The following is a 17827-nucleotide window of genomic DNA, read 5'->3' on the forward strand; positions in this document are numbered from 1 at the left end:
AGTCAATTTTAATATCCCCTTTTAGACGTTTAACCCACATTGTCAATAATCTAAAGCCTCAATTTAGATTACCCTAAACACAAAACTCCCGATTGACTGAACCTTTTGAATTGATTGTCCTAAACCCCTAAGTTTAAACCCTAAATCGATAGCCCTAAACCTCAAATTTTAAATCCTAAATTCATTGCTCTAAACACAAACCCCAATCAATTGAACTTTCTGAATTGATTGTCCTAAATACCATACTCCAATCACTTAGTTTGGAACAATTATAAAGATTCAATCTAAAAATCTAGTCCTAAAAAATCATCGAGTGTTTATTTTCTTAAAGTAATTTATTTTTTCTTCTTTCAAAGAAGCTACTTTCTTCAATCTTTTTTAATTCAGGTTAAAAAATGAAATTTTTTTTTTGGTTTTAGGTTAATATCTAACGTGGCCAATATATCACAATGTGAAAAATATCGAGCTGAAAATGTAAAATTTTGTTGATAACTAACGTTATTTGATTGATTATTTAAAATATATCAGTTTTTTTTTTCTAACAAAGTTAACTTTTGAGGTAAATTGACTTACGGAATTAAAATTCATGTATCAATATAACAAAAAATTCTGTAAGTATCAATGTTACCAAAATTTGAAAGTTCAGTACCAAATATGTATTTAACTCAAATCTTTTTAATTATGGAAATTTTTTATTCTGCGACTCCAGAGGGAGCTAATTTATGTTGGGATGTTGAGGCCATGTGCTTAAGGCAGTGAAAAAGCGTAGACTTTTCACTTTCTCCCTACTCTCGTGGGGAGAAGATTTATGTTCGCTTTTCCTTTTTCACCTTTTTTTTTTTTTTTTTCTATTTCGACTTTATGTATTGCTTTAACGTTTTTCTAAGTGAAGATTACATTGAATCTTCACTCTTCAAAAGCTTTAATTTTCACCATCTTAGACTGATTTTTTTCAAAGCTAATCAAACATATAAAATCATCATAATGATTATCAGAAGAAAAAATTATTTGAATTTTCAATTTGAACCCCCCCAAACCAATAATCACGATTTGAAAGATGATACTGAGTTACAATATGAAGCCATTAGCAATGGCTTGATTAGTTTTCAAACTAGTAGTTTCATACACTGGCAGCTCCTCTCTATACCTTCCAATTCCAACGAGATGATCCAACTCAAAAAGATCAGAACTTGAATAACTCAAAGCATCATCATCATTATCCTCATAATCGTCAATAAAGCCTCTCAAATCCAATTTACCAGTAGCCTTCCTTTGATAGCTCCGTAGATAATCTCTTGCTTTATTGCTAACTCCAGAATCTTTCTCCTTCACAAAATTCTTCAGCTCCTCCTTTCTTGAAGAACTTTTAGCACTCTTTCGAGCAGTTGAAGTTGGCATTAAACTTGGATCATCTTCATAAATACATTTATGGCCACACGGTCTACAATCTTCATCAACAATGACACTAACTGGACAAAATTTAACTGACATTTTCTTGCCATTACTGTACTTATTACCTCTTGAAGAAGGTGTTTTGCTCAAACAAGACCTGGAAGATGAAGTGGCTGATGAACATGTGGATTTTGATTTGCGTTCAAAACTTACATCATCTGACACCTCAACGGAGCACATCTTCAATTTCTTGGCATTAGCATTGAAAATGGAGTTAAAAAAGTTAGTGATACGACTGCCAGGGGAAATAGGCTGCTTCACTTTCTTCAATTCACCATATATTTTCAAAGCTTTCAGTTTGGTCTTTGTGAACCCACCGCCTTCTCGCTTGCCATTGTTGTTGCTGTTGTCAAAGTTTCTTGTTTTAGACTGCATAGACTTGTCGAGTTTAGCTGGTTTTGATCTTCTTGATTTCTCTGTGTAACTTGACTCAGCTTCGGATGATGAGAAGATTCCGCCACTGCTGGAATCCGAGGAACTTGAAGTTGAGTTGAAATGCACAGCTAAGCCACGACAACTCTGCTTCTGAACCCAATTTTCAATCATAGTAGCCCGTCGAAGACTGGAAACCTTTCTCTCTTCTTCCAAAGAAGCATAGTTCTGCTCCTTAACAAGGGTTGTTTTTGTTTCCCTGTAATGATACAATGTTGCTTCATCTCCATTACTTGATTCATCGATAGAACGGTAAATAGCATCAAGAAGGCTTGAAGAGAAAGAAGGGGTTCTTCTTTGAGGAACCCTAGTTTCTCTCACGGAACTCTCTCTTCTATACATATTTTTTGCATACACACAAAGAAAAACAGAGGAAACAGAGGTTTATATAGGGAAAAAACAGAGGAATGGGATTAGAGAAAGAAAACAAAGAAAGGACAGTAAGGGGTTCGTTTGAAGGTGGCTAAGAGCTTTAATGTCTGCTTAGAGAGTATCAAAAGCTGCAAAGACACATTATGTAGAATGCAAGTGGATCGTGTGATAGAAAAAAAAAGAAAAGAAGGAAGACAAATAGAAGAAACTTCCTCAATATGAACTGGACTGTTTTGCTTATTGTTTTTTCTGTTTGTGTACGGCACTGAATAAACAGAGATAAGTTTGAAGCAGAAGAGAAAAGAGATGATTTGGACCGAGGAAAAAGCAAAGCAAAACAAAGCAAAGAGAGAGAGAGAGAGAAAGAGTTGTGTACTTGGTGTTGCTGTGGAGAAGTTTTAAAGGAGAGTGCAGCGCGTGCGGGTAAAAATTTTGGTTGTGGCGGGGTTGGGGTGCCGGCCTGCCAGGCTGTGACAGGTTTAAGTGTTGGGTTTCACTTTTTTTTACCAGTTTGCTGTCTGTCTAAGATACCCTTATTTTAATCTTTTTAGTTTTCACTGGTTTGATGGGGGTTCTAAGGTGACTTCTTTAAATTCTTTACTTGGGGTTAATCGTCAGGCAGTAGCCAATTAGATATCAAAGAAGTGCGTAACGTCAGGTCATTTTCACCTTTCACGTTTTTTTTTTTTTTGGAGTAATTGTTATAACCTAGTTTGTACCACCTGAATCCAAAAAAGGAAAGCAAAATTCGTCAGCTCTGTGTTTTGATGAGGATGGAACTTGAGAGATTGCAAGTGTCTGATTTTGTTCTGCCCCTCACTTTGTGGTCAAGGACAAAGTTATAGGTGCAAATGAATAGAAAATTTTGATGGTTTACTCGTTTAATCGTGTTCATTTATTATGTTTAATGAATGAATATAAACAAATAAAATTCAACTATGTACATGAATTATTTGTTCAACATTTTATTTGTTTATGTTTTAAATATAAATGAATCGAATATAAATAAATTTTATTATATTTTTAATTAATTTATTTAATTAATAAATTTTAAAATATTATTTATGATCATTTATTAAAATTACTAAACAAAAATAAACTGAGCTTATATATGTGCCGTTCATATGTTCCTTTACACATCTAGACAAAGTACGGAGGGGAATGAGGCCGCTTTTCTTCCTTTAATTTGAACCATAAGGAACAAAAATCGCTGAGACACGCCCATGTTCTAAGGAGCCCAAGTTGCTTTATAAAACTCACTCTCGGAATAGACGCCCATTTAAAATTGGATATTGCATTTGCCGGTAATGGTCCTTTTCGTTGTTTTGGACTTTGTGGTGACGAGAAGATGTAAACCTAGCAAAAGATTGGGCGTTAAAAGAACCTTAGATAAAATCCAAATTCGGGCAATAGAATTTGGCCCAACTCTACGAACATGTATGATCAAGTCCAGCTCAAAATACTTGCTCCTGGTCGCTGAAAAGAGACTCGAATTCAACTATTTGATTTGGTGCACAAGTTTCAATCCCTTTCTTCGAATAAAAACACATATTGTAAGCAGCATGGCAAAGCAGAACTATCAAAGAAGAGCGAGGAAACACATTTTTTCATTGATATTGATATGGATATTTTTTTTCTTTCTACCACCACCCAAATACACAGTTGATGCTCTTTATCCAACAACACTTTTTAAGAAACTACACATAAAATCCCACCATCATATTTTTAAGCTACTATTAAGCCAAATAGGATCAGGTGACAGAACGCAGTACCACCTGCTTACATCTCTGTAGAAGGGATTCTACAATTTAGAAAAGCGCCAGCAGACGGCTAGCCTCCTTTATTTGCTCGATTACAAGTATTGTTCGTGTATCCTGGATCGGTTCTCTTCCCACCACAGTCTAGCATACATCTCTCCAAATCTTTCTCGGCTGCACGATATACGCGCAGAGTGAGGAATCCAATCAATTATAAGATAAAAGTGACGGAAATTAAAGACAATTGCATTTCCTCAGAGAATGGTTCAAGCTGGATTTGCCTCGGCATGGGAGTAAAATAGTTGGTGAAAGCAGAATAAGTGAGTCAGTAATGATGATGTCAAAAAAAGATTTACAACTAATAAATCTATTTCTGAGGGTTGGTAATTCAAATCATCATTGTCTCTAAGGTGGACTTCAATTATAGCGTTGACTTGTGCTGGACCCATCATCCTCAAAATGAAATCAAATCTACGGAAAAAATTTTGCTTTTTGGAGCATTTCCAATGAGTCTTCAATGCTCATGTGTTTAAACTTTTAAACTTTTAGCCTTTCACTTTTGGTGAACAAGGAGAAAAGATAAAGAATATTATGCCTCAAATCATATTCTCAGCAATTGAATTTATCAAATTCCAATATAATTCAATCAAGCAGAAAGACTTTGCCAATGACAACTATGCATAAAATAGATCACTGGAGTTTGCCACAATAGGTAGCAGATTTACTGCCAGATAATTTGATATGTAACAATCTCTACAGCAAAGTTAATGAAACAATAGAAAGTATGCTAGCCACAGAAAAGGAAAGAGTAGGTTCAATCACATCTATGCAAGGAAAATGCCATCAAACAAAATTCATCACATAGGTGACATCAAAACCTGGATTTCAACTAGCAAAAATTGTTATTAAACTTAGGGAATCAAAATATTAGGCATATGAACTAATCTAAATTCGATTTAAACAGTTTCAGCTTGTAAGATGCACTTTCAGTGACTACAAGGATCAAACCACAACCTGCTATTTCTGGCACTTTAAAATGTTGCAAGTTTTCTAAGATGTTAGATGCCAATAACATTTTGATGGTTGGGGCTGATAAATTCACACAAACACATTTCTCTATCAGTAATGATGGTCCTGGTCAATATTAGTTGTTTCATGGCAAACCAACTATCACTGAAGTTAAAGAAACTCATAGAACCATACCTGAATCTAACTCGCCTAAGCTCCCTTTTGCCCCCAGGCAAGGCTCTGATGGTTATGTAAACCCCTGGTTCATCTTGTTCAACCCACTCAGTCTCAAGATCACTGGCATTGCTGATGGATAGCTCTCTGGAACGATCAGCCTCTCTTGATGAGCTACTCCTCATAGAGGCATCCATTGATGATGTCTCTGTCTTGGCACCACTAATACTGGAAAGTTTTGGGGTTGAGGTAAGAGCAGAATCACAATAATGCCGGGCTTGCATTGGGTGCTGATCAAGTGAATCTGAGGATGAGTACCCCATGCCGATACTTGTTGGATGATATAAATTACGAGGTAAGCGTTCTCGAGTCAATGGTGGTGTTATAGGGCTTTCTTCTGCTGATTCCATTTTTGAGATCTGTAAGGAATCAAAAGAATGATGTTACTAACATTAAGAAAAAAAAAATGGAAATTACAAGCAACACTCTAAGCTCTGTCCAAGACAGTATTAGTGCAGGGCATGAAGTAGGTGAAGTTCATTCACACAACGCTATGAAGGCAACAGGCTAAGAACTTGCCTCATCTTCGGATCTTGGGGGTGTTGGTAGTGGAAAAGCCTGGCGGTTAAGCCTCTGGACATTGTAAAGTTCCATGACCCTGTCATAATTCTCTGCCCACCATCTTTGAGCTTGCCATTTGTTAAACATTTCCCGACTAGTCAAAGAAAATAAACTATATTTTAGCACTCCTGGCGTTCATGAGATTAGTATACCAGAAACCAAAAATTAGTGGTTCTTGTTATGCATGTGCTAAAAGCGCAGCAGCTAGAAACATTAAATGATTGATTTAAGAAACAAGGTGACATGCATTAGGGACGTCGTCAAGCACAATTTTTTATCAAAATTATCAGAAAATGAAAGATAAAATTCCTGTCCTCAATATTGAAGTCCTAATTTCACGATGATGATACTCTACATCATGCTATTACCTATTTTTCAAAAGTCAATGACTTGAAAATCCATTCATGACCAATAAAGTTGCATTACCTCTCTAATGTGAATGGAAAATTTTAATTATATATTGGGCCACTAGATTGGCTTATAAACATCTTTTGACTGAGCATTCCCCCTCTTATTTCGGATAATACAAAAAGCTAACAACCATTAGGTGAAGGGAATATTAAAATTTTCTAAGTGCCATCATTGTGCTTGAAGTAGTGGGGTGTCCATCAAGAGTCTAAAACCAATGAGGAGCTTTATCAAGCATTACATTTGATATATGAATCTGAAAGTGGTGATGGAAAATCAAGTCAATCAAGAGACCTGTTAAAATAAAAAATTTCTAGAATCAACAGAGAAGTCACATGTGGCCAAGGTTATAAATGAGAGAAATGTCCCCTTGTAAAAAATGACTAATCCCTCGTGTCACTGTCCATAGAAAACATGGAAAGGTGAAGGTTACAGCTCGGGTCTTTGCTTGTTGGCAAATATAAGCTCAGTAAAAGGCCAAATTTTTTGTCTTGCATGGAGGTTTTAGAGTGGCAGATGATGTGAGCATACACTATTTAATTGTAGACGACATGACAAGAAATGGGTCAGAGGAAGACAAGGCCACGGAGAATCAGGCGTGTAGAGAAATTTCCTTTTTTTTTTTTTTTTTGTTTTAATGAAAAGAAAGGGGAGAGCCTTCTCCGACACGAAGACAAGCCTCAGAGATAAAGCTTCCAACATAATCAATCCTGTCCCACCTAGGGCACAATGAGTACTCCATTTGGACTTTTATTGGATTGCTTTTCATTAGGCGTGAAGCCTGCAATGTTAGAACTGAAAATTTCAAACATGAGAGATGACACAAAAATAATATAAAAATATCTTATAATTTAAAATTTTAATTAAAATTATACAAATTCAACAAAACAATTTTAGTCGGTCGTTTACTCGTTTTGAGGTAATTTTTTTAATTCTATACTACAAAAGAAAGTTTTTATTTATTTATTATTTAAAAAAAAAATGAATCACTAGAAAATATTTTGTGTCAATAATAATACTAATAAACTAAAGGGATAGGCATCCAATGACATCCAAAGGTATGGCTACTTCAATCGCCTAGATAAAAAAAAAAAAGAAAAAGTAAAACTCCATTAAAACAAAATTTTACGAAAAAAATCCCATCGATGACGTGGTCACTTCAGTCTAAAGTTTTAAAATAACTGCAACCGTACGACTCAAAGTCCAAGGCTAGAAAATAAATCAGAACCGTCAAAATTGAAAACCAGGAAAATCAGCTCGCACCTGAAGCGTATCCGCTTGAGATCGTTGCCGCCACGCGGAAGCGAAACGAAGGTGATAAGCACGCCGGGCTCAACCTGCGCCACCCACTCTTTAGGCTCATTTTCTTCGACGAACACGATCGGTTCTACTCGGCGCCCACTCACCGATTTCGGTGTCGCTTCTCCGCTTGAACTTGATATCCCTTTCAACCTCGCTTCCATCTCCTTTCCCCACGTCCTAGGCGTCACCGAGCTGGAACTCCCCGTCCTACGATACGACCATCTGAACCTGTCCGAGTCCGCGTCAGACTCGCCGGAGTTTCTCAACTGACTCTGCGCCGTGCAGGGGTTGCAGTGCCTGTACGCCCCCGACGCCTTTAGAGCCATGTCCTTCAACTAAAACACAAAAACAAGGGAAAACTACTCTGGTTAAAAGCCAAACAAAGACCTGAGAACTCAAAGATCTTGACTTCGTAAAATTCAGAGTTAGATTACCTGAGAAGTGAGGGATTTGAGGGCTTGGTTTTGTTTAGTGCTTGGAGTAGTGGAAGAGTCGATTTCCTCGGGTTGACTCTGTGAGTCATCACCGGGTTGCTTGGAACCATGTATGCACGTCAGCATTGCCGTTTTGGAATTCTCTGAAAAAAATGAGAAGTCTACTGTGAAACAAAAAAAGAAAAAGATTACATTCAAAACTATAGTTGTCAGAATTTGAGAACTAAACTATGAAATACTAAAATATTCATTTATATTAACAGTAAAGGAGTTTGGAGTTTACCCAGCAGAGAAAGTAAATTTGTTGTACTAAGAATATCTGAGAATCAGTGGTTCGGTTGAGTTTTCTTTTTTTTTTTTTGCGGTTTCAGTGAGCTCGAATTGCGAGACTCAGTCAGGAGCTCTTTAATGCCACGTTAAAATTAAAACGATCAGAGATTCTCTGCGCTAAACAAAACAAAAGAAAATCAAACAATAAAAGGAATTTAAATTAAAAATATATAAAAAAACAGTACAAAAGAAAAAAGAAAATCACCTCGCAATTCAATTCTCATCGGAGGAGAGCGGATGCGTTAAGCAGCTGTATTTGCTTTGGTCTTGTATACTTTTCTGGTTCTGTTTTGGAGGTGTTTTTGTTTGTTTTTTGAGAGGGAAGGAACGTAGGAAGCAAAGCAAATTGGTGTGAGAGGGGAAGTGGTGGCTCGCGAATCGCTATAATGGTGTAGTGTTCATGGCAGTGTGATGTGAAAACAGTTTGTGAAAAAATTTGCTTTTTTCATATTAACCTGTAACCAGATGGGTTTACTGGGGTTTGCGTTTTTTTCTCAGTTTTTTATTGTTTGAACGGATATGGAATTGGCGGTTTGCTCTCTAAGTACTGGAAGAAGAAGAAGAAGAAGAAGAGCGAGTGGGACTGAAAGGAGAGACAGGGAATTTTGTGTGGGCTATAGCTGAGCTGGGCTCAGCTTGAAGTTTCCCCTTTTATGCTTTGATAATGAATTTATTGGTGCATGATCGTACCTCTGCTGCGCTCTCTTTTTTCGGCTTTGGGTTGTTACTGGAGCAAATTGATGGGCTTTGTTTCATTCTTTGAAGGCTCAACAGCCCTTGATATTAGATACAGAACAGAAAATGGCCTTATCCGTCATGCAGAAATGGAGCTTTAACATAATAAAACTACTCTCACCTATATATAAATGATTGACTCAATTGTTAAAGAATATTTTTTTCGTAAAAATTTTAAATGTGAATTCAGATTATTTGTCGATAAATGTATAATTTTTTTATTATTTATTTAGGCTATCGATACCATTTATTTTTATTTAAAAATAAAATAATTTATTTATTTCAGATTTTTCGTATAAAAAATTAATAATAATAATAGCAGATTTATAATATTAGAAAATAAATGAGTCGAGCTTTAACACGAATTCCTTCACAATATTATATTTTTATTTAAAAGTACAATTTAAAATGTCAAGCTGTTAATGATTTTATTTTTTTAGTTCTTTTATGAAATGGAATAGTATATGAGGACTGTTATATTATTATAAAAAAAAATTAAGCTTTGAAGTATAGTAGATTAGAAAGAAGAAACAAGAAAAACAGGATGATGGCGAAATAGAAAAATTGGAGAAATTTTACTTTTATCAGCTTAGGAAAAGACCAAAAAAATGAGGTCATGGAACTTGGAAAATCTTGATCACATTGATATGGACGTCTCTGATCAAATCCGCGTTATTATTTACACGCAAATCCCTTTGAATTCCGTCAGTCGTGGCTGTCTCCAAACTAAAGCCAGAGCCACCTTCGTTTTCTCTTTTTGTCTGTACTACTGGAAAAACAAAATTTGTCAAAAAATTCAACCCAAACGAGATTCCTATTTCCAATCACCGCTAAATCCATATCCCCTGATTTCTGATTTCCCCACTAACGCCGTCTGATCAGCTGACCATCGCCAATCCAGCGGCGGCCCACCCAGAAAAACTTGAAAACGAAGGAAAAGTAGTCATTAATACGTTACGGTGGGAGTCTGGGACCCCACTGTCCATGAGAAGAATCTCAGAATTCTCGGTCTCTATTAATGAACAAACCAGCCCCACCACATAGCATTCATAGATCTCATCTATTTTACATTAAACGATGCCGTTGTTGAGGCGGAGGAAGGTAACGGATTCCTCAAAGTCCACGAACTCCGAATCCACCATCGATAAACAAGATGACAAGAAAAACCAATCCAAGAGATTTCGAAGGGAAAGTTATAGTTCCGAAAAGTGGTCGTGTTGGGACAGTTGTTGTTGGTTCATTGGTTTCATATGTTCGATGTGGTGGTTTTTATTATTCTTATACAACACAATGCCCGCTTCGATCCCGCAATACGTAACGGAGGCGATAACGGGGCATTTGCCGGACCCGCCCGGGGTCAAGTTGAGGAAAGAGGGCTTAACGGTGAATCACCCTGTGGTGTTCGTGCCTGGGATTGTGACTGGCGGGCTCGAGCTTTGGGAAGGGCACCAGTGTGCTGATGGGTTGTTTAGGAAGCGCCTTTGGGGTGGCTCGTTTGGGGAATTGTATAAAAGGTAGTGGCTTTAGCCTTTTTTTTTTGTTTTTGGTATTTGGGTTTGCCTTTTTGAGGAGTTTTGGCGTGTAAGGAAAGTGGTTTTAACAAAAAAAATGGAAGGCCTTTGGGACTGTTAAAGTTCTTTTGTGATGTTTTCTTTCTTTGTATTGTTTTCTAAAATTAAAACCTTTTCATTGTTGTAAATGCTTCTTCCTTTTCTTTTATGTTTGCTTATGAGATATTAGAAAGGTATTTTTGGTTACTCTTACCGCAACCTGATCACTGTCCTCTGAGTGGCAGTGTTAGATTAGAAATTGTAGTGGTACCCTGTTGGATCATATGTTGTATGATCTGTTCTGTAATAATTGAAGCTTTTCACAAGGGGTGAGGACATGATTATAAAAGCTTCCAAAGTTGTTCATTAGGTTGCTGTAAGATTGCAGAGTTTCTTTTTATTTTGCTTTTCTAGAACTGTAAAGCTAGGGGTTCAGTTGCCGAGTGGAAACTAACAAATTTTGGCCTCAATTGCCAAAATTGTTATCTCTATGCACCCCCCCTTTTCTTTTGTTTCCTCTTCTTTCCTTGCAAATCTAAGTTGTTACTGTGTTGGCCTCATTGATTGATGTAGATATCAGTTAAAACCATCAAAATGCTATAAAGATTCTTTGCGTTTGATGATAGTGTGTTCCTGGTAGAGTACTTCACTGGATAATTATGGAAAAACATATTTGTTGCAATGAAGAATCTTGAACTCTTGCTAAGTAAAATACTACCTAAAATCTCCATAGGCCCTTATTAAATCTTACATGTTCTGCCAAATCGGGGTTTTCCTTGTTTTAGGGTGTCATTACACTTTGTAACTATTGGGTTGCCTCTAGGTTTGAAGATTACAGCCTGTCTTTCAAATGAGCAATGTATTTACTTTGTTTCTATTTAGTCTTTGAAGTAATAGTGGCTTCTCTTGACATTCCAAGAAGATTATAGGTTTTACTTCATGAAATTTTATGAACAGTTCTCCTTAATCTGTTGCATATGGTTGCTATATTGAGTTTTAACCTTTAGATTTTTTTTTTTTTTGGTTATAACGAAAATGAATATTTCATTAGAAGAATGGAAATTGCTTTAAGTTAGACCCGACATTGCTATTTGCGCTAGTTCATGTGGTGTGGTTATCTTTTTGCTATTTGTAATGGTTAATTTGTCTTTGAAGTTTATTAAAGTTTATTCCCCCACTGTTCTCCCAATTTAATTGTAGACCATTATGCTGGGCTGAGCACATGTCACTCGATAATGAAACCGGACTGGACCCTCCTGGTATAAGGGTCAGGCCTGTATCTGGACTTGTGGCAGCTGATTATTTTGCAGCAGGTTATTTTGTCTGGGCTGTTTTAATTGCTAATTTGGCTCAGATTGGTTATGAGGAAAAAACAATGTATATGGCTGCTTATGATTGGAGGTTATCTTTCCAGAACACTGAGGTATGACCTTGTTTTGAAATTTCACATTCCTCCCAAAGTTATTCTGCCAAATAATTTTGTGCTACTATATATACTTTAGACGTTTATCTTTAGTAATTCTGTTGTGCTTATGATTTGAAATTAACATTATGCTTATAACTCTCTGGAATCATCTTATCAGTGCTAGTCTATCTGAATAAATCAGGTCAGGGACCAAACTTTGAGCAGAATAAAAAGTAACATAGAACTCATGGTAGCTACAAATGGTGGGAAAAAGGTAGTTGTCATACCGCATTCAATGGGAGTCCTGTATTTTCTGCACTTCATGAAATGGGTCGAAGCACCAGCTCCCATGGGTGGTGGAGGTGGATCAGATTGGTGTGCTAAGCACATAAAGGCAGTAATGAACATCGGTGCGCCGTTTTTAGGTGTTCCAAAATCGGTCTCAGGACTATTTTCTATTGAAGCCAGGGATATAGCCATTGCTAGGTACTTTTTTGAATTAATTTTTGTGAACAAAGGCTTGTTTCTTATCTTGGTGTGAGTTGTCATATTCCTACTGCAATCTGTGTCAATCAATCAACATAACTTTCTGATGCTGTTAATGACACTATGCTTTCCCATAATTTCTGTTGCATTGATAAAATTTTCCCTTTCAAATGACACTATAGATCATGTGCATGCACACATGTTTGTGAGAGAGAGAGAGAGACGGATAACTTTTCTAATGCTTTGCTTTTTTCATTTTGTGGCATCGATAGTGAATCTGGTCTCGCTAAAAGCTTCTATTGTGATAGTGGATTGATGTTATTATTTCTTGGGTCAAAAAAGTAAAAGGTTAGATCAATCCGTGGGAATCACTAAAATTTCAATCGTAATCCATTTTGCATCTGTGACTCTCCCCTCTACCATTTTGTCCCTTCTTTTGTCTTTTTCTTAATAACAGTCATTTCGTGCAAGCCTTTACTATAGTCAGTTTCAGTTGTTTATTCTGATATAAACCTTGGAATGTTTTAAATTCTTCTTTGTTATATCTCCAAAATGGTGCAGTCATGCTGTCAAGCATTCTTTTGCACCTTAAACCATTTCAACATGTTTGATCTTACTGTTGGCAAACCTAAGGTAGTTGTTCAGACATGATGAACGTGCATTTCTGCTTTATTTTGGGAGCTTGATGAAAAGTTAATTGTTAAACAGGGCTTTCGCACCAGGGTTTCTGGACAAAGATGTATTTGGTCTTCAAACTTTTCAGCATTTAATGCGGATGACTCGTACATGGGATTCCACCATGTCAATGATACCAAAAGGAGGGGACACCATCTGGGGTGGGCTTGATTGGTCACCTGAAGGAGGAAGCTTTAAATGTAGTGCAAAAAAGTTGAAAAAGAATAGCACTCATAATACAGGCCAAAATGCAAACAGCAATTTGGATGACATGAAAAGTGTGAATTATGGGAGAATTATTTCATTTGGGAAAGATGTGGCTGAGGCACATTCCTCCAAGATTGAGAGGGTTGATTTCAGGGTAATGTCCAAGTTATGATTAAGTTACTTTGCATAAGTAAAAGTAGATGGATCATCTCTTTCTGTCTCTGTCTAACCATGATATTTGTCATCAATTGCCCCTAATCCAAGTCTTGAAGATCATGTGATAAAATTTGCTGAATGTTTGTAACCAAAAAGAAATTTTTGTGCTAAAGTTTCAATTCCCTCCTTGTCTGTCAAATGCGAGCATGCTCAACTGGAAGATTTTATTCATTAAAATGCAATATGCGAGGATGACTTTTATATATTGTGCTCTTTGGTTTTACATGTTAGGAGATAATCGGTTTCTTAGTCTGTAGCTTGCAGTTTATATGATTATTGTTGATCAGCAGGATACTGTGAAGGGTGATAAGTTGGCCAACTCAAGCAACTGTGATATATGGATAGAGTATCATGAAATGGACAATGACAGTATCAAAGCGGTTGCCGATTACAAGGTTTACACAGCTGGATCAATTTTGGATCTGCTTCATTTTGTTGCCCCCAAGTTGATGGCAAGGGGAGGTGCTCATTTTTCATATGGGATAGCTGATAATTTGGATGACCCAAAGTATGAACACTTCAAATATTGGTCAAACCCCTTGGAAACAAAGTGAGGTTTTTCAACTTTTCTCAGTTATTCTAATTGGTTTTGATTTTTCCTTTTGGTGCAATACTTGGTTTTTATAAAACTTTGATTAAATCTAAAGTGTTTCTTTAGAGAACCTTTAGGTTGAATGAAGTGAATTCATTAATGTAATTAACTATGATATAGTAGTTTTTAATTGTTGAGTTTTTCTTGTTAACCAGTCTCATAGTTAGCTTAGGTTCTTAGGATTACAAAACTTGTGGTTAACATCTGTGACCTGTTGCTGTTGGTTAAGTGCCCATTCTCGATTTCAGAGCATAGAGCAATTTCAAATTGTTATCATTTTGACTTTTGTGCTAAATGCTGTTGAAACTTTTATACTGCTATTAACCCCCCTCTCTTTTTCTCTTTCTCTATCTTTTCTTGACAATTGTTGTCTGATTTTGCAGGTTACCAAATGCTCCGGACATGGAAATCTACTCAATGTATGGAGTTGGGATCCCCACTGAAAGAGCTTATGTCTACAAATTAACTACTGCTGTTGATTGCTATATTCCGTTTCAGATAGACACCTCATCAGAGGGTGGTAGTGAAGCTTCTTGTCTGAAAGGTGGTGTTTTCTCTGCTGATGGAGATGAAACAGTTCCTGTTTTAAGTGCTGGTTTTATGTGTGCAAAGGGTTGGCGGGGTAAAACCAGATTCAATCCTTCAGGAATTCGTACATACATAAGGGAGTACAATCATGCCCCTCCAGCTAATCTTCTGGAAGGTCGAGGCACCCAAAGTGGTGCTCATGTTGATATAATGGGGAATTTTGCATTAATTGAGGATATTATACGAGTAGCAGCAGGGGCTACTAGCGAGGACCTGGGTGGAGATCGTGTTTATTCTGATATTTTTAAATGGTCTGACAGGATCAACTTACAGCTCTAGATTCAGGACTTGGGAGGTGAGCACTCAAAGGCCAAAGTTTAATGCATAGGTAGGTTGAAATATCATCTACAACTGGAAATATAGAGAGTTATGAGGCTATTTCTTCTCAATCAAGCTGGGTAAACAGGGGAACTTAATTAAATAGTGAAACATAAAAATTGAGAAGACTTAATTGGTTATGTTAAGAAGGCTGGGCTTGCCACAAGTTTGGTACACTCCCATTGAAACGTAATGGGCATGAAATGAATGTTGTTTCCTTCTTGAATGTCTGGGAAAAATAAATAAAAGTCACTTGAGAGATTAAAAACAGAACTCTATGTAACATTGTAGCTTTCTTTATTGACTAATCACTTCTTTTTAACCATTCATGTTTGATATAACAAATTAATCTGCTCCACTCCACTTATGAATACATTTTCTGCTTAATCATCTGGAATAATACTTGATTATTTAAAAGGAATATTATCTCTTTTATATTTAGCTGTTTCTACATTTGCTGCTTGTCGGTTTTGTGATGTATTGTTTTTTATGATCTGTTTTTTTGACCTGTTAGGTTTTTGATAGTTTTTGAACTATAGTTTTTTCAATCATTCTTTCAGTGACAACAGAGTTCTTGTTCCACCTCCCCTTTTTAACTTGGCAATTCCCTGATGAACAGCTGAGAGATTGGATTGAGCTTCATTGTTGGTAGTAACTGGTAGCAGTCATCTTGGTGGCCATTTTCTATCTTGCTTGCATTGAACTATTGAACTGCAAGAAATGGGACATTGAGCTCCTCAGAAATGTGTATTTATATCTGTTTTACCTTTTTTTTTTTTTTTCTTGCACAGCACCAAAATATGGTATATGAACATGGCATCGCACATTATGCTAGGCTCCTTCAATTCTAGGAGCACTTGTAAATCAATGGTGACCTCATTCTTCAGATTAGGTTCTATTACCTTTTTTTGTTATAGTACATAAATTTATAGTCTGTCTTCTCCCTTATGTAATGAGTATCTCTCTCTGCTATATGTGGGGGTGTGTGCGAATGTATGTGCAGAAATGCTTGCCTGCCTGGTGTCCGGTGCCTTCTTCCTTCCGGCAAGGCGCTTTTCATGCAGAAACACCAAAAGTTGAGCTGTTAATTGTGCAACCTTCGGAATAACAAACCTCCTCTGAGAAAATTTTGGGGAGTGGTCTTAGTTATATGAACCATCGGTGATTGGAAGGGGAAAAAAACAAGGCAGATAGCAGCCTAGTGGCTGCATGTCTTTGAGGCTTGAGCCCATTTGGAATTTTTATGTGCATGATGTTGCGTTTGAAGGAAAAGGATATAAAATTGCCCAACCAATCACAAAGAAGAAAGGAAGAGGCATTGGATTCTATAATTTAAATATTTTTGCGTCATGTAGTATGTATGTATGTCAAGCTAAGCATGACGCCATCACCATTGAGTAATGAACATAGGGATTCCATAATTAACTATGAATCTGTGGAATTAAGTCAGTTAATTATTAAATAGAAATTTCATTTAATTTAGTAATGGATATTTGATTCAAATGCCAAATAAATTTTTTTTATTAAAATGTATTAAAAAATTATAAAAAATTAATTCTTTATGAATTTATTAAATTTAGCTTAGATAAGTTTACTTAGACAAACACACAAAAAAAAAAAAAGATATATTGAACAAAGTTAAAAAAAAAATCTTTAACTATATAATAACAAAAATTCTCATTTAATTTCATAAATAAAATTAAAATATTATCGTATATTTTATTTAAGATATTAATTTATTAATTATTTTAAATATATTTTAATAAATGTGGTAACCTTTTGATTTTAGTGATGGAATTAAAAATTTTCATAATATTAAAAATAGGATTTTATACCGTATCACATCCTATATCTCTTATATGATTTGCCCATTTTAAACAAAGTTAAACCTATTCTAATTATCATTAGAAATTTTGTTTAAAGGATCTTATTGAAAAAATTTTCCTCACAATTAATTGATAAACAATTATTATTATTTTTTTGTCTTTAATGATGTCTTTGGTGGAATTGTCGGCAATGGGAGATGCAGTCATAACAACAGATCGTTTTAATTACATCTTATAATTGAAATATTATGTGATATAAAAATATAAAAATGAAATATTTTCAAATTTAATAAAAATTAAAAATATATATTAATTTTGTTTATTAAGATAAATTATTATATGATCAATTTAATATTATATATATTTAATAAAAAATAAATATAATGTAAATATATAAATTATTAAATTTATTTTAAATAATTTCGTTTTTTTATAAATTTAAATTAAAAAATCCCTAGTTTTATTCTCGTATAACTATCCAACAAAGGGAAAATGACAATCCAACTTTTTCCTTTCATTTCTCATCTCATTTTACTATACCACCTTCTTCCACCCATTTCCTTTTTCTTTTTTTTTTTAATTTTCTTTTGACTAAAAACCGTGTGAAGTAAAGAAATGAATTTCAGGAGATAAAAAAAATATATACTTTTATGTAATTTTCCTTTCCTATTTTTTCAATATATTTATTTGTATTTTCCTCGTAACTAAATTTTGAATATATGAATATGAAGACGGCCGAAAAGACCTTTTTTTAATTTTCTTATGATTTTTTTTTAGTTTTTTAGTATTTTTATTGCGTTGACCAATGGAGAAATTATTATATAAAATAAAAATAATTTAATCGAACTTACAGCCAATTTTCCTTTATTAGTCGTCATCAATAAACATTACTTCTAAATTCAACTTGCTTATTGAACTAATCAACGGCTCATATCGCAC

The 17827-nt window shown here is 35.3% G+C and overlaps 3 protein-coding genes across 12 annotated transcripts; 1 reads left to right on the forward strand and 2 right to left on the reverse strand.

Moving 5' to 3' along the window:
• Window positions 1–961: 961 nt before the first annotated feature.
• Window positions 962–2353, reverse strand: LOC111304175 (protein BIG GRAIN 1-like B). Its single transcript, XM_022900694.2, has one exon. It carries the CDS (start codon window positions 2224–2226, stop codon window positions 1069–1071), a length of 1158 nt encoding a protein of 385 aa, XP_022756429.2. The 5' UTR covers window positions 2227–2353; the 3' UTR covers window positions 962–1068.
• A 1480-nt stretch (window positions 2354–3833) lies between these two features.
• On the reverse strand, window positions 3834–8928 carry LOC111303068 (protein Brevis radix-like 4). 3 transcript variants are annotated; one of them, XM_022899074.2, is made up of 7 exons: window positions 8496–8928; window positions 8244–8402; window positions 7961–8124; window positions 7488–7861; window positions 5775–5910; window positions 5217–5614; window positions 3834–4187 (listed from the first exon to the last, which is right to left on the reverse strand). In XM_022899074.2, exons 3-7 carry the CDS (start codon window positions 8084–8086, stop codon window positions 4109–4111), a joined length of 1113 nt encoding a protein of 370 aa, XP_022754809.2. In that variant the 5' UTR covers window positions 8087–8124; window positions 8244–8402; window positions 8496–8928; the 3' UTR covers window positions 3834–4108. The 3 variants fall into 3 exon arrangements, with proteins under 3 accessions (XP_022754809.2, XP_022754811.2, XP_022754810.2); XM_022899076.2 differs by having other exon boundaries at window positions 7961–8103; window positions 8496–8912; XM_022899075.2 differs by having other exon boundaries at window positions 7961–8121; window positions 8496–8805.
• An 804-nt stretch (window positions 8929–9732) lies between these two features.
• On the forward strand, window positions 9733–15948 carry LOC111303069 (phospholipid:diacylglycerol acyltransferase 1-like). Of its 8 annotated transcripts, none has more exons than XM_022899077.2 (7): window positions 9733–10539; window positions 11776–11998; window positions 12183–12466; window positions 13175–13502; window positions 13852–14114; window positions 14540–15072; window positions 15623–15948. In XM_022899077.2, the coding sequence occupies exons 1-6, from the start codon at window positions 10103–10105 to the stop codon at window positions 15021–15023; spliced, it is 2019 nt and encodes a 672-aa protein (XP_022754812.2). In that variant the 5' UTR covers window positions 9733–10102; the 3' UTR covers window positions 15024–15072; window positions 15623–15948. The 8 variants fall into 8 exon arrangements, with proteins under 8 accessions (XP_022754812.2, XP_022754814.2, XP_022754813.2 ...); XM_022899079.2 differs by having other exon boundaries at window positions 15682–15948; XM_022899078.2 differs by having other exon boundaries at window positions 14540–15039.
• Window positions 15949–17827: the final 1879 nt, after the last annotated feature.

Source organism: Durio zibethinus, chromosome 13 (assembly GCF_047325235.1).
Source record: "Durio zibethinus cultivar Kanyao isolate XHJ-2024 chromosome 13, ASM4732523v1, whole genome shotgun sequence".
Classification (NCBI taxonomy): domain Eukaryota; kingdom Viridiplantae; phylum Streptophyta; class Magnoliopsida; order Malvales; family Malvaceae; genus Durio; species Durio zibethinus.

Coding starts and splice junctions, on each gene's coding strand:
- LOC111304175 (XM_022900694.2), bottom strand. CDS start 2,226: ATGTATAGAAGAGAGAGTTCCGTGAGAGAAACTAGGGTTCCTCAAAGA.
- LOC111303068 (XM_022899074.2), bottom strand. CDS start 8,086: ATGCTGACGTGCATACATGGTTCCAAGCAACCCGGTGATGACTCACAG. Junction 5,911..7,487: donor CTCAAGCGGATACGCTTCAG/GTGCGAGCTGAT, acceptor TTCTTTGACTAG/TCGGGAAATGTTTAACAAAT. Junction 4,188..5,216: donor CTTAGGCGAGTTAGATTCAG/GTATGGTTCTAT, acceptor TATATCGTGCAG/CCGAGAAAGATTTGGAGAGA.
- LOC111303069 (XM_022899077.2), top strand. CDS start 10,103: ATGCCGTTGTTGAGGCGGAGGAAGGTAACGGATTCCTCAAAGTCCACG. Junction 11,999..12,182: donor TATCTTTCCAGAACACTGAG/GTATGACCTTGT, acceptor TGAATAAATCAG/GTCAGGGACCAAACTTTGAG. Junction 14,115..14,539: donor TCAAACCCCTTGGAAACAAA/GTGAGGTTTTTC, acceptor CTGATTTTGCAG/GTTACCAAATGCTCCGGACA.